Here is a 15,715-nt window from a genome sequence, read left to right as displayed (position 1 = left end):
TAGACTGCATCTACATGAAGGGGGAGTATGCCAAGGCTCTGTAACCCAAGGCTCTGTTTTAGGCCCAGTGCTCTTTGACATCTTCATCAATGACTTGGATGAGGGGATAAAGGGGGAAGTCATCAAATTTGCAGATGACAGGAATATACCAGCTGGCAGGAATACACAACACTCCAGAAGTTACAGGCTTAAGGTACAGGAGGATCTTGACAAACTTGAACACTGGGCGCTATCTAACAAAATGAAATTCAATGGTGAAAAAAGTAAGGTTCTACATTTAGGCAAGAAAAAACAAATGTGCAGGTATAGTATAGGGAGTACCTTGCTCAATAGTAGTAACTATGAGAAGGATCTCGGAGTCCTAGTGGACAATCACTTAAATATGAGCCAGCCGTGTGCTGCAGCTGCCAAAAAAGCCAACACAGTGCTGGGCTGCATTAACAGAGGGATAGAATCAAGATCACGTGAAGTATTAATACCACTTTACAAGGCCTTGGTAAGGCTACACTTGGAATACTACGTCCAGTTTTGGTCACCACGATGTAAAAAAGATGTTGAGACCGTAGAAAGAGTGCAGAGAAGAGCAACAAAGATGATTAGGGGACTGGAGGCTAAAACATATAAGGAACGGTTGCTGGAATTGGGTATGTCTAGTTTAACGAAGAGAAGGACGAGGGGGGACATGATAGCAGAGTTCCCATATCTCAGGGGCTGCCACAAAGCAAGGGGGTCATCCTATTCTCCAAAGCACCTGAAGGCAGGACAAAAAGCAACGGGTGGAAACTAACCAAGGAGAGAAGCAACCTAGAACTAAGGAGAAACTTCCTGACAGTTAGAACAATTAACCAGTGGAACACCCTGCCTCCAGAAGCGGTGAATGCAACACTGGAAGTTTTTAAGAAGAGACTGGACAGCCATTTGTCCGAAATGGTATAGGGTTTCCTACCTGAGCAGGGGGTTGGACTAGATGACCTCCAAGATCCCTTCCAACTTTATTATTCTGTTATTTTATCTATCTCAGAAGAATGTAAGGCTCTGGGCAGAGTTTGCCTGCAATACTGCACTTACTACTGCTCCTTAGGTACAAGTGACATACAACCATTCATTTAGTGACCAAAGTTACAACGGTACTGAAAAAAGGGACGTATGACCAGTTTTCACACTGTTGCAGCATCCCCAGAATTACGTGATTAAAATTCGGGCCCTGGGCAACTGAACATGTACTTATAACGACTGCAACATCCCACAGTCACATGATCACCATTTGTAAATTTCTCAGCCGGCTTCCAGTAAGCAAAGTCAGTGGGGAAGCCAGATTCAATCAAGAGCCATGTGATTCAGTTAACAACCGGAATGATTCACTTAGCAACTGTGGCCAGAAAGGTTGTAAAGTCGGGTGCAACTCACGTAACATCTGTCTTGCTTAGCCATGGAAATTTTGGGGTCAGTTGTGGTCGTAAGTCGAGGGCTGTCTGTAATTGCATTCACAGGTCCTGCTCAGCTCTGCTGATCTTGACCTTAGTTTCGGGGATGGCTTTCCATGGGCGCCCAACCCCAACTTGTTTTATTTTAATTTGCGTTGTCTTCTGCAAACCAAGAACATTATTCCTCAGTTGATCATGTTCTGTAAATCCAGCCTCGCTCCTGTCATTCCTTTTCCTTTTTGCATTGCTATCTCTCTCTTTCCCTTTTCCTCTCCTCCAGGACAAATTCTGAAACACGATGGAAAGTGTCATTCTGTGAACAGGGAATCAGCAAGAGGGCAGGTGAGTGATGCTTCTGGTTAAACACAGGTTGTCCTTGATTTACGGCTAGTCACTTAGGGATTGGTTGAGATTATAACCTACCTGAAAAAGGAGACTTACGATCAGATCTGGAATTCAGAAATGGTATAGGGTCTCCTGCTTGAGCAGGGGGTTGGACTAGATAACTACCGAGGTCCCTTCTAACTCTGTTATTCTGTTAATTCCAACTATCATCCCCTTCTCCCGCAGCCACTTTGGGCAGTCATTTTCAGCCATTTACAGGATCATGTGACCATATTTCATGACAGTTTTACAAAAAAAAACCTGGCACTTCCAATTTTTGGCAAAACCACACCATGGCTCCTATTCTATTCTATTCTGTATTTCTATTCTATTCCTATTCTATTCTATTCTATTCTATTCCTTTTCTCTATTCTATTCTATTCTATTCATGATCATGGCATCCATTTAAAGAACCGCTGCAAAAAAAAAGGCCCCTGTAAAATTGGGTCAGTTGTGTGACCAAACGGTTTTACTTCTGTTCTGACTTATGACCGTAATGGGCAGGCTCCATTATGGTCATAACTCAAGGACTACCTGTAGAGTCTCCAGGATTAGAAGCAGACAGTCTTGTAAAGAATAGTATCAAAGAAAGGAGTACAGGTGGTCCTCAATTTATGACCACGATTGAGCCCAAAATTTCTGTTGCTAAGCGAGACTGCAACAGTCGTGAGTGTGAAAAATTGTCCTTTTTCAGTGAGGTTGTAACTTCGAACTGTCATTATGTGAACTCTTGTAAGTTGAAGACTATCTACATTGATTCCATATCTTGTTTATTGATTTATTTGGTTGGCCCTTGTTGCATTCTGGGTTCCTCTTTTCCTGAATATGTTTTTTCCTTTTGCCCCAGGATTGTATTGCTGAAAAAAAAAAATGATGGAAGAGAGCGGGATAGAGACAACGCCCCCCACGACTCCCCCGCCCACCACGGCCTGGGCTGCTGCTCCTCCTGTACCCCCAGCCTCACTAGGTATCACCTTTCCAACCATTTCCTAGCTTCTTCCTTCTCGCACCCAGAACCTTCCCGATTTCCCCGAAGTGGCTCAAAGCAAAAGTTGGAAAAGACGTGTGTGGGGCGGGAAGGGCTTGTTAAACAATTGTGGGTGACACCACCCAGCTAGACAAAGTTTTTTCTTTTAAGCAAGGAAGTTAATTTCACCATCTTGGCAGCTCCCATGAACTTCACCATCCATTCTTTCGTTGTGGGAATCCTGTCAGTCTTTTCCATCTCCCTACACCAGGGGTAGGCAACCTTGGCTCTTTTATGACTTGTGGACTTCAACTCCCAGAATTCCTGAGCCAGCATGGGGGAACTATGGCCTCTTCATGACTTGTGGACTTCAACTCCCAGAATTCCTGAGCCAGCATGGCTAAGCATGGCAACCTCTCCCTTTCCCCTCAGCACGGCTGGCTCGGGAATTCTGGGAGTTGAAGTCCACGAGTCATAAAAGAGCCAAGGTTGCCTACCTCTGCCCTACACACAAAAGTCTTGCTGGGGGAATTTGCTACACAGGTAGTCCTCGGGTTACGATCCCGATCAATTGAGCCCCAAATTTATGTTGCTAAGTGAAACATTTGTGAAGTGAATTGTGCCCCATTAACGACCCGCAGTTGTTAAGTTAGTCACACGGTTGTTAAGTGAATCTGGCTTCCCCACTGACTTTGCTGGAGGTCAGGAGGTCGCCAAAGGGGATGACATGATCCTGGGACACTGCTACCGTCGTAAATACGAGTCAGTTTCGATCACGTGACCATGGGGGAATGCTGCAACGGTCGTAAGTGTGAAAAATGGTCCTAAGTCTCTTTTTTTAGTGCTGTTGTAACTTTGAACGATCACTAAATGAACTGTTGTAAGTTGTGGATTACCTGTGTATGTGTGTTTGTGTGTGTGTTCTGGAAGAAGGGAAGGGCAGGCCACATCTGTTTAAAAACTGCACCAGCGTTGAACGCAACTTAGAGGAAAGGCGAGTTTCGCGTTTGCATGGCGGAGACATAATGAGATGTTATGGGGTGCAGTTTGCCTGCGGCCCTGCTCCCCCATTCGTGCAGGCACTGCTTTTTCTCCCATGCTTCAAAGGAGTTTGTTTATTCATACAGGCAGTCCTCGACTTACAACGGTTCATTTAGTGACGCTTCAAAGTTACAACAGCATTGAAAAAAGTGACTTATGACCGTTTTTTCACACTTAAGCATCATTGCAGCATCCTCAGGGTCACGTGATCAAAATTTGGACGCTTGGCAACTGACTCATGACGGTTGCAGCATCCCTGGGGTCACGTGACCCCCTTTTGCAACCTTCTGACAAGCAAAGTCAACGGGGAAGCCAGGTTCACTTAACAACTGGGTTCCTAACTTATCAACTGCCGTGATTCACTTAACGACCGTGGTAAGCAAATAAAATAGGACAACGCTCAGCAAAGGTTTCACTTAGCAACATAAATTTTGGGGTCCGTTGCTGTAACTCGAGGACTAGCGCTATTTCATATTTCCAAATCCCCCTCAAAGAGGATCTCCTGGAGCCAATTTTAACATGCTTTCTTCGTGTTTTTTTTTCCCCTCCCCTGACGGCAGCTGCTCTCGCTGTTCCAAAGGAGCCCCCCTCTTCCTCTTTCCCTCCCCCCGTCTTCTCCCCCACCGCCCCCCCAATGGTCTCCTCCCTCCCTTCTGCACCCCCCACTTCCCTTTTGCCTTCTGCAGCCATCTGCACCAGCCCCCCTCCTGGCATGGCCGGCCCGCCATCAGTCGCTACCCCAATGACCGCTGCTTTTGGTAACCCCGTGACTCAGTTTCCAGCAGCTCCGCCTCCGCCAAGCTCTGCTCCCGGGCCGCCAGGATTCCCCACGCCTCCCACCGGGCCTCCGGTCTCCGGGTTTTCCATGACTTCCAACTATGACATCACTAAAGGCCACGCGGGACGAGCACCCCAGACCCCTCTGATGCCCTCCTACTCGGCCCTGCCTGTCACAGGTACGCGGAGCGCGTTTCTTGCTTCTTAAGATGGTGGGAACCCCAAGCCAGTCCTGTCCCAGGACAGCTGGTGATTTCTCCCCGGCCTGGTCCGGGTCTATGACACTTCGCCCTAGCCGACTCGCTACGGCACAACTCACTGCAGGACAAGAATCACACTAGTATCAAAGAAATGGTGGAATAGAATCATTAAAGGAAGGATGCCAAGGAGGGACAGAACGAAATGTGAATGACAAAAATTAAAATAATTAAATTGTTAAATTGTCCCATGGTGAGTTGTCCCGCTGTCAGGATGCCGCCATTCTGTTGGGAGGGGGGAATCTTTGAGCTATCTGTAATGTATTTCTTTCACTTTGGATTGGCTGGAAATGGACTGGGCGTTTGGAAGGGGTTTTGAAGAGGGATTTAATGTAACGTTTTCGCGCAGGAATATTCAGATCTTGCTTTGCCTCTCTGCTTTCACTCTCTTCCAATAAAAGTTCCTTTTGAAACAATGCCAGTTTCAAGAGTTCTGCTTTCTTGGGAGAACTGGCCGAGGCAGGACTTTACACCCACAGCGAATTGGCCGTGGCAAGTGGTCAATTCCAGCCTGGTCCACCTGTTCCACGATGTCCACAGGATAGCACCAAAAGGAGCCGTTGCATTCTTAGGCTGCGCTTCTGCCCTGTTGTGTCTGCGTCACAGCATTGCAGGCATGCAGAAAAGATGGCGGCACGTGTCCTCCAAGGCTGGTCCTGCTTTTGTCATTTTGAGAAAAAGCATCAGCTTCTGCGGCTCAAAGCCCCTGGCTGTGATGCTTGAGCATTCCTGAGTCTTGTCTGTTTGGATTTACCACAAGGTGGGACCGCACCAGTTCATGCGTGTTGTTTTTTTGATTTTGACAATCAATTTTGACATTTATAAGCAACGACGCCTGGCTGAAACCAGGGGATGTCATGGCTGCAGCCGTACATGCATGTATTCTGATTTTCAGGTGTCTTGACAAGCCCTCTGTCCCAGCCAGTCCCTATGCCTGCGCCCACCTTAGCGAGCGGCTCTTCCATCACTTTTCCGGAGGATCATGGAGACCCCCAAAGCATTGGGGTGCACAACGAAGCATCTGCGGGAGGACTGTGGGGCTTCATAAAAGTAAGGCGTACTTTTCCAGCTGCCACGTAATGTAGTGGTCCCCAGCCTTTGCAGCTTGGTGGCCCAGCTGGGGAGAGGGGAATCAGGTCGTGCAAGAGGCAGGCTGGCATGAGCAGCTTGATGTGCGCGAGCGGCGGGTGGCTCAGGAATTCTGGGAGTTGAAGTCCACGAGTCATAAAAGAGCCAAGGTTGCCTATCCCTGCACTAGTCTAATCACTCTGTTCTTCTGCTCCTGGTTTAGGGCATGCTGAATATCCCATTTCTTCCCCGAAGTAACCATCCACAAAGCTAGCAAAGCAGAGATCAAGCCATGTTTGGGGCCTCAGGTTAGCCTGGCAGGCGAGCCAAATTTAGTGACTTCCACCTTTGTTCCCCCAGGGCGTGGCTGGCAATCCTGTGGTCAAGTCAGTGCTGGATAAAACCAAACACTCGGTGGAGACCATGATTACGACGCTGGATCCTGGCATGGCCCCATATATCAGTAAGGGAAGCTGCAACATCCTCTGTCTTCCTGAACCAGGACTTTGCCTGCTCTTAACTGTCAGGCTCACCCCAGTCACGTCCCTTGAGAAAGAGAGACCCTCGACTCCATATAGGTCAGTGGTGGCAAACCTATGGCATACATGCCAGAGGTGGCACTCAGAGCCCTCTTTGTGGGCACGCGTGCTAGGCCCCGGAGATGGCAACCGTTCCTCTTCAACCAGCCGCCCGAGGTCCCATGTGGCCGGATGTATCCTGGCACGGCTGATTTCCCTCCGCCCCTGTCCCGTCCCTCCGGGCCTCGCATGCTCTCCTTTTCCCAGGCACAACCCACTGCATCGCCTCCTCAGCTGTCGGCCAGCTGTCCAGCTCAGAGGCAGCTTCTCTGAACTGCTGGCTGCAGGCTGCGAGCCCCAGAGTGCGCCGGTTGAGGGGCCAGCAGGCTGTGGCTGCTGACGGACACCGTCAGCCCCCATGCGTTCGCTGGCCTCTGTGTGCGGGGGCCGATGGTGTCAGGCAGCGGCTGCCCCGGCCCCTGCCTCTCCTTGCCCCGTGGCAATGGCACCCCAGCCCTGCCTCGCCTTGCCTCGCCTCACCCCGCAGGATGAGCCTCCTGCCCACCGCCCCACCTGTCAGAGACCCCCTGAATCTCCCCCAACCCTGCCCAGCCCCCACAGGCGTCCCTCCCCACGAGCAACATTGAGGTGACCATGCCCACTTTGGCCACACCAACCCAGTCTGCCATGACCACTACAGCCACGCCCACCCAGTAGGCCATGTCCTATCCGGCACCCGGCGATAAATAAGTGGGTTTTGGGTTGCAGTTTGGGTACTCGGTCTCTAAAAGGTTCGCCACCACTGATATAGGTGAATAGATAGGTTCTTTCACTAAAGGTTGCTGGTTACAGTAAAGTCAGGCTAGAACTAAGATTCCCACGCAACGGTTACAATTTTTCTCTGTCATCCCAGCTCTCCCCCCATGACCAGTTTGTCTTCACCCAATGAGGAGCCACATAGGTGTTTTAGGAAATGCTGAGGTGTTTGGGGCAGTCCACATCCCATTCTCAGGGTGGGTGGCCTTGAAGACCGGCACAAACTGGTTCCAGCTGTCATCCCCCTTCCCTATTTCTCATCACATCCTCATACATGATGGTTGCCCATTTGTCCTCCTCGCTCCCTCTCCCCTAGCCTTTGATGGCAGGACGCCGGCAAGGTGTCAAGCCGAAGATGGCAGAGCTAATATTAACCTTGGTTAGCTCAGCGGTTGGCTGCTGAGGAATTCTGGGAGTTGAAGTCTGCAAGTCTTAAAGTAGCCAAGAGCAACTATGGCACCTTCTGGCTGAGGAATTCTGGGAGTTGAATTCCACAAGTCTTAAAAGTGGCCAAGGATGGAGATGCCTGCTCTAAAGCAGGGACAGGCAACTATGGCACCTGGGGAATTCTGGGAGTTGAAGTCCGCCAGTCTTAAAGTAGCCAAGGTTGAAAACCCCTGGTCTAAGGGACTCTCCAGAGTTTTCTCCAGCACCATCAGTGCTTGGCACTCAGCCTTCCTTCTGGTCCAACACTCACAGCCATCCATCGCTCCTGGGAAAACCATAGCTTTGCCTCTACGGACCTTTGTTGGCCAGGTTTTCAAGTGTCTTGTGTGTTAAAGGTCATCTTCTTCTTAAGTTACGGTGTGGCCATCTTGTTTTGGCCACAAAGGCAATTTTGGGCGTTTCTGCTTCCTAGAATCAGGAGGAGAGCTGGACATCGTGGTCACCTCGCTGAAGGAGATCAAGGTCGCAGCCGTGAGACAAGCTTTCCAGGAGGTTTTTGGCATGGCTACTGTAACAGGGGAGGACGGCCACTCCAACATAGCCCCCCAGCCTGTTGGCTACGCAGCTGGACTGAAAGTGAGTGATTTGGGAAGGTGTTGAATTTTGCAGCACGTTGGCCCTTAAAGGGTCAGGTACACACACAACATGCTGAATTTTCACCCCGGTTTAAGAAAAGACAACGGTTTACCAGACATCCAGAGGACCAACAAGTAAACCAGATAAAGGCTTAATGAGATGGACTGGTTCACATGTTAAGCCAAGACAATCAGGGCTACTGTCAACCTCCAGCTTGAGTGTCCAAGTATGTAATGGAGTCTGAAATTAAACCGATTAAAATACTGGGCTCTCCAAAGTGGGGACAATTCCTGAAGGGTAGCAAAATCCCATTTGAAGTGTGGACAGATCATAAAAAATTAAGAGGCTTTGAAGACTCCGCGGAAACTGTGTCCTGACCTAAACAAGTCAGTGGGCTCAATATTTTAATAGGTTTAATTTCAGTCTCTGTTACATCTCCTCGCCTTACTTGGAAGTTGGCAGGCTGACAATGGATGTGGGGCAGAGCATTCCGCAGCGTGGTGTCCCTCCTTACCACATCGGAAACACGCTTCCAACACAGCTGCTGAATCCCATTTTAAGCCTAGCTGAGCATGTTGTGCAAACTCAACCAGAGAATCATTAGAGTTCTTTTGGGGGGGGGGGGGGAAATCCCAAATAACCAATAAGGTTGATCTGCACATTGTATTAAGCCACGAGGTTTTACTGTGGCTTACCAAATCAGTCACAAATAGCTAAGCTTATGGCCCTTAGCCATAAATCTTGGTTTATCAAGCACAGCCACTTGGTTTATATAATGCAAATATAATTATCACTAATAAATAATAGAAAGGTCTTATACTATATAACATTATATAATTGTAATAACAGTGCTTGGATCCGCACTAAGACAGCGCTGTGTGAATTAGGTATTCAGCAGAGTGATGACACGGGATGGAGGAACTATATGTCTGGTTGTTTTGGCATGCAATGCCCTCTAGCGCCATCCCAAGGGGAGAAGTTGAAACAGTTTATGTCCAGGATTGAGGGGTCTGTAGATATTTTCTCAGCCCCCTTTCTGACCCTTTCCTCAATGGAAAGCAGGCTGGCTGTGATTGTTCTTTCTGCAGTCCTAACTATCCGTTGAAGGCTGCACCTGTCCTGTTTGGTTGCGGTGCCAAACCAGACCGTGATTGAGGTACAAATGAAAGACTCAGTAGTTCCTCTGTGGAGCTGGATCAGCAGCCCCTGGGACAAAAGATAGAATAGAGATAGTTCAGATACACAATTGAAACAGCTCCATTCTGGCTGATCCTTGGGTGATTTCAAGTCATAAATCAGAATCAGAATAGAGCTGGAAGGGACCTTGGATCTAGTCCAACCCCCTGATCAAGCAGGAGACCCTATACCATTCCAGACAAGTGATTGTCCAGCTTCTTCTTAAAAATCTCCAGTGATGGGGCACCCACAACTTCTGGAGGCAAGCTGTTCCACTGGTTAATTGTTCTCACTGTTAGGACATTTCTCCTTAAATTTAGGTTGCTTTTCTCCTTGATTAGTTTCCATCCATCGTTTCTTATCCTGCCTTCAGGTTCTTTGGAGAATAGGCTGACCCCCCTCTTCTTTTTGGTAGCCCCTCAAATACTGGAACAGTATGGCCAGTCTAGAGAAAAGAAGGACCAGGTGGGACTGGCCATACCCAAGTCCTGCAGCCGTTCTTCGTATGTTTTAGTCTCCAGGCCTTTATTCATCTCAGTTGCCCACCTGTCTTCTCTAAAGCTTAACATTTTACAAAATACTCTGAACAGAAACAAATCCAATGGTCAGCAGGGCGATTTTGCTCCAGCATATGCCGGGCTGTGATTCGATTTGGTGTCTTCCCATTATGGGCGTTGTTTTTGGTTTAGGGCAGGGCTTTTCAACCAGTGGTACAGGTACCACCTGTGGTACATTGGCACCTGGCAGGTGGTACGCGAGCATCCTAGAAAAGTAGTAGGGGAGGGGAATGAGCCGAACCGGTGGCAGAACCACACAAGCCTGAGCCAGAGACAGCTGGAGCTGCAGGGCTCTCAGGGCTCAATGGAAGTGCCAGGATCAGCGCCAGGATCCAGCTGGAGCTTGGCGCTGATCCTGACACTTCTGCTGAGCCCAGAAGAAGCACCAATCAGCTGGAATGTTGCAGCATCTCCAGGGTCTTGTGATTTACATTCAGATGCTTGGCAACTGATTCATATTTATGACGGCCACAGTGTCCCAGGGTCATGTGAAGTGACCAAAACCTGCTGCAACCACACAGCAGACGGAGGGGGGAATAAAAACCAAACACCCCCCACTCCACCCCCGCTGCCAATCCTCAACAGAAATGCTCACAACAATGAAAACCTCGGACAGGAGGAAGAGCGCCACTGGGCGGGCAGGCAGGTGTCTTGCTCGGCTGTGGCTTGGGGGGCACTTTTTTCAGTGCCATTGTAACTTCGAACAGTCACTAAGGGAACTGTTGTAAGTCGAGGACTACCTTTACTTTATCACTTTTTTCCTTTTTTTTTTTTTTGGTCATCAGGTTTTTGACACCTTGCTAGGCGACTGGTGGTCCTCGGATGTTGCCATATCCTAAAAGTGGTACAATGGGTGAAAAGGTTGAAAAGCCCTTGTTTAGGGCATGTAGTTGGTTTGAAGTGGCAAGCTCTGTGTTGATTCATGTTTTTGGCACTTTCCTTGACTTTTAGGGGGCCCAAGAGAGGCTGGACGGTTTACGCAGGACCGGAGTCATCCACCAGAAGCAACCAGGCCTGTCCGTGGAGAGTTTTATGGCAGAATTGCTCCCTGACAAGTGAGATACAGTCCTTCAACGCAGCTGGGAACTTGGAGCAAAAATCTCCTTCCCCAGTTTCCCCTTGCTTGTTCATTTTTATATAATTTTTTTTAATTAAACGTTTTACAATCGGGATCAAAACACAAATGAATAGAAAGAAACGGCGGAAAGGGGAGGAAAGAAAAAGAAAGGGGGAAAAAAAAGAGCAAAGCACCGAAAGAAGACAGAGAAGCTTCCAATTTCTTTGAAGCAAATATATGTATAATTACAAAATTCCTTCTAACTCTGATGGCTATTATCTAGCCTTTTTCCCCCCCTAATCAACCACAAATCGTGTGCATTTTTTCCCATTCTACACACACACACACAAAATCTATAAGGGGTTTCCAGTCAGCCATAAAATGTAGGCTTTGTTCCTTTATAGTGGTCTTGTGAGGAGGCTGAGCTGAGAAAGAGTTTTGCCCCATTTTACGACTTTTCTTGCCACGGTTCTTAAGTGAATCACTGCAGTTGTTAGTAAAATGGTTGTTAAGTGAATCCGTCTCCCCTCACTGACTTTGCTTGTCGGAAGGTCACAAAAAGGGATCACGTGACCCCGGGGACACTGCAACCATTATAAATATAGGCCGGTTGCCAAGCGGCCGAATTTGGATCATGGGACCAAATTAACGGTCGTTAAGTGTGGAAAAGGAGTCCTAAGCCACTTTTTTCAGTGCTGTAACTTCAAACAGTCACTAAATGAATGGTTGTAAGTCAAGGACTTATCTGTATTGGGAGGCAGAGTTTCAAACTGGGGGACGTTGGCAAGGGCCAGCCTATTTAGCCTCTTTGTGGACATCAGCATGATGGAATAAAATCTAAAAACTTTCAAAAAATCTTTACAGATGGTTTGATATTGGCTGCCTGATCCTGGAGGACCCAGTTCACGGAATCCACCTGGAAACCTTTACTCAGGCCACACCCATACCTCTGGAATACATACAACAGGTGAGTCCTTATGTCCCCCGAAAGGGAGATCACCCCCCAGGCAGATAGGACAGTTTCAAAACGTTTTGTCTTTTTGGCAAATTCAGCTTTACCGCCCAGTTCCAACAACGAATCCTGCTTTTTGTTGAGGCAGGAATTTTAGGAATTTAGGCCTGTTGCCTATAGAGGCTTCCTTCAGTCTTTTTCAGAATTTTTTTTAAAAAATGCATCCATTGGGATAAAATCCAGGAAAAAAAATGGGCTCCTATTATATGTGATTTTGCTCTCTCTATATATTATTTTTTTAGTGAATAAAATGTTAAAGCAGGCTGTAAAGTGGATTCCAGAGGCAGGTCTGCCCACATCGCCGATCCTGGTTTAGCCTCTGGTGTACATTTGGCACCTACGATGTAATATTATGTCAGACTCAGCCAGTTGTGGCTTGTTCAACAAAGAACAGCCACGTGTTCATGCCCTCCCCCCTCAGACAGCCTTGCATCAGAATAACAGGGTTGGAAGGGACCTCCAGAGGTCTTCTAGTCCAACCCTCTGCTGAAGGAGGAAACCTTATACCATTTCAGACAAATGGTTGTCCAGTCTTTTCTTTAAAACCTCCAGGGATGGAGCACCCACAACTTCTGGAGGCAAATCATTCCACTGGTTAATTGTTCTCACTGTCAGAAAATTTCTCCTTAATTCCAAGTTGCTTGATTAGTTTTCATCCAATGTTTCTTGTCCTGCCTTCGGGTGCTTTGGAAAATAAGTGAACCCCCTCTTCTTTGGGGCAGCCCCTCAAATACTGGAATACAGCTATCCTGTCCCCCCTAGTCCTTCTTTTCTCTAGACTGGCCATTCCCAAATCCTGCAATTGTTCATATGTTTTATTCTCCAGGCTTTTAATCATCTGTTGCTCTTCTCTGCACTTGCTCCAAAGTCTGGCTGGTCCCCTCAGATATTAGAAAGTCATTTCCACTTCCTTCTTTTTCCTTACATAGAAAAAAAACTTTTATTATTTTTGTCATTAGTTGCCACTTGTAGCTCATTCTAGGCCTTTACTTTCCTGACTCCATGCAGATTTGAGCTACTGGTTGGTATTCTGTTTTAGTGATAGCATGTCAACTTCATCTTTTGGTGAAATGCAGATAGTCCTCGACTTAAACCGTTCATTTAGTGACTGTTCAAAGTTAACAGAGGCACTGAACCAAGGGACTTACGACCATTTTTCGCACGGCCGTCACAGCATCCCCATGATCATGTGATCAAACTTCAGATGCTTGCAGTATTTGCCCAATTTTGGAAAAATGAAGATTTACCATCTGATCAGACTATAATTACTAAAAATTTAGAATGTGCAGAAATGGATAGATTAACTTTAGAGATCAAAGAGAAAGACGACTCTATCTACTTTAAAACATGGGAAAAAATTTATCAATGGTTAGCAACACGATAGAATGAGAAAAGATTTTGAAATTAATTTGGTTGAATGTGATTCTAAGCATTAGTGATTATAACTTATTAATATTTTATTAATTATGGTTATTTAGTAAGATGAATATTATTTATATCTTTTATTCTTATGGTTATTGTTAACCCAGTTTATTATAATTGTTTAGTACTATATAAGTGATGTTTATTTGATTTTGATAACTTGCTTGTTAAGCGTGGATTTTTTGTTGCACCCATCCCCAATTCCCTTGCATTTACCCTTTCCTATACCCCTATTGATCCCATCCCTTTCCGATCCTTATAAAACCCAATAAAATATTTTTTAAAAAAAATTCAGATGCTTGGCAACTGGTTCATACTTATGACCAGTATCCTGGTGATCCCCTTTTGCAACCTTCTGACAAAGTCAATGGGGAAGCCAGATTCGCTTAACGGCCAGGTTACTAACTTATCAACTGCAGTGATTCACTTAACAGCTGTGGCGAGAAAGGTCATAAAGCAGGGCAAAATTCACGTAACAAATGTCTCGCTTAACAAACAGAATGTTTGGGCTCAATTGTGGTCGTAAGTTGAAGATAACCTGCACTCATAATCTAAAACAGACATGACAAACCCGCGACGTCGTGCGACGTATCGGGACTGTTTTGCCATTGCCGGCAACGGGGTGAGCGTGGCTTCCGCGTGACGCGTCCGGCCCACGGACCGGCAGCTTGACACCCCTGATCTAAGATCATTCACCTCTAATCGACAGGTTCTCTGTTCGTTCTCGGCTCGTGCAAATAAAGTTGCAGAGTAAACCCACAAGAGAAACTGAGGCTGAGGCCCACAGGGCGTTTCTCTACTCACCCGTCTTCCTTCGTTTTGTAGGCGCAGAGTTTGACCCCCGCGGACTACAACCTTCGGTGGTCGGGTTTATTGGTGACGGTGGGCGAAGTGATTGCCAGGAACTTGCCGCACGTCAACCGCACCGACTGGCACACGGCATTCACTGGCATGTCTCGTCAACAGATGATCTACAGCGCAGCCAAAGCGATTGCAGGGATGTATAAGCAGCGTTTACCCCAAAGGACCATTTGAAAAGAAAATCAAAAATCCCCCAAGCCCAAGGGGAACCCAAAGAACAGGGTTTGAGGGGGGGGACACACTGTTTACTCATCATTCCTCACCCTGGTGCTACCCCAGCGAGTTGGGACTGGAACTCCTGAGTTTGTAGACCAGCAGTCTGGGTAAGGCACCAGGTTGGAGAAGGTTGCATTAATTAAAATACATTCAAAGAGGTGCACATTTCAAGTTAAAAAACAGTAAAGCTGCTAAGCTAAACATTTGGGTCACCAAATATATTTTAGCCTGTAATTAGGGCTGGAGGAGTTCCATTTGGAATACTTTGAGCTCCAAAGTCAGAAAAACCAATTTCTTAAAAGTGTTTTTATGTTCGTTAAGAATTGGGCGATCAAGATGAATATTTGGCCTTGTGAAATGACCCTTTTTAAGTTTTGTATGCATCTTACTTCCTCCTAAGACAAGGGGTAGGCCACCTTGGCTCTTTTATGACTCGTGGACTTCAACTCCCAGAATTCCTGAGCCAGCATGGGGAAAACTATGGCCCCTTCATGACTTGTGGACTTCAACTCCCAGAATTCCTGAGCCAGCATGGCTCATCTTGGAAACCTCCATTTTTCCTCAGCATGGCTGGCTCAGGAATTCTGGGAGTTGAAGTCCATGAGTCATAATAAAAGAGCCAAGGTGGCCTACCCCTGTCCTAGGGCGTTAATTCAGAGGCAAAGGGAACTAAAATGGGATTTTAAAACAGAAAAAAAACCTCCAGAAATTAATGTCTATATCTTTGCAAAAGTTAAAACCCAGATCCAATGACAACTGATTCTGGGGCTCTTTTGCAGACATCTTCCCAAATAGGGCATTATGGAACAGTTGCAATGCAGGGTGTCAAAGGGCGGGGTTCTTTTTCTATTATTATTCTTTTTTTAAAGGGTGAGTTTTGTGTGAGGCCCCAGTTTAAACCGTTCATTTCATTTGAAGGCTTTCTACCTTCAAAACGGATCAGTTTAGACCAGGGGTAGGCAACCTTGGCTCTTTTATGACTGGTGGACTTCAACTCCCATAATTCCTGAGTCACCCTGGCTCAGCTTGGAAACCTCTCCATTTCCCTTCAGCATGGCTGGCTCAGGAATTCTGGGAGTTGAAGTCCACGAGTCATAAAAGAGCCAAGGTGGCCTACCCCTGGTTTAGAACCTACAGTT

General features: G+C 47.0%; 1 protein-coding gene across 1 annotated transcript; it reads left to right on the top strand.

The window, feature by feature from the left end:
* Nucleotides 1-134: 134 nt before the first annotated feature.
* On the top strand, nucleotides 135-14,968 carry PRRC1 (proline rich coiled-coil 1). The gene is made up of 9 exons (XM_015825366.1): nucleotides 135-193; nucleotides 1,705-1,766; nucleotides 4,503-4,772; nucleotides 5,746-5,900; nucleotides 6,279-6,381; nucleotides 8,112-8,275; nucleotides 10,960-11,063; nucleotides 11,930-12,032; nucleotides 14,325-14,968. Exons 1-9 carry the CDS (start codon nucleotides 135-137, stop codon nucleotides 14,532-14,534), a joined length of 1,230 nt encoding a protein of 409 aa, XP_015680852.1. The 3' UTR covers nucleotides 14,535-14,968.
* Nucleotides 14,969-15,715: the final 747 nt, after the last annotated feature.

This window comes from Protobothrops mucrosquamatus, unplaced genomic scaffold, assembly GCF_001527695.2.
Source record: "Protobothrops mucrosquamatus isolate PMUCROS unplaced genomic scaffold, P.Mucros_1.0 scaffold2604, whole genome shotgun sequence".
In the NCBI taxonomy this organism is placed as follows: Eukaryota; Metazoa; Chordata; class Lepidosauria; order Squamata; family Viperidae; genus Protobothrops; species Protobothrops mucrosquamatus.
Note: the sequence above shows the minus strand (reverse complement) of the source record. Positions and strands in the feature narration are given on the sequence as shown.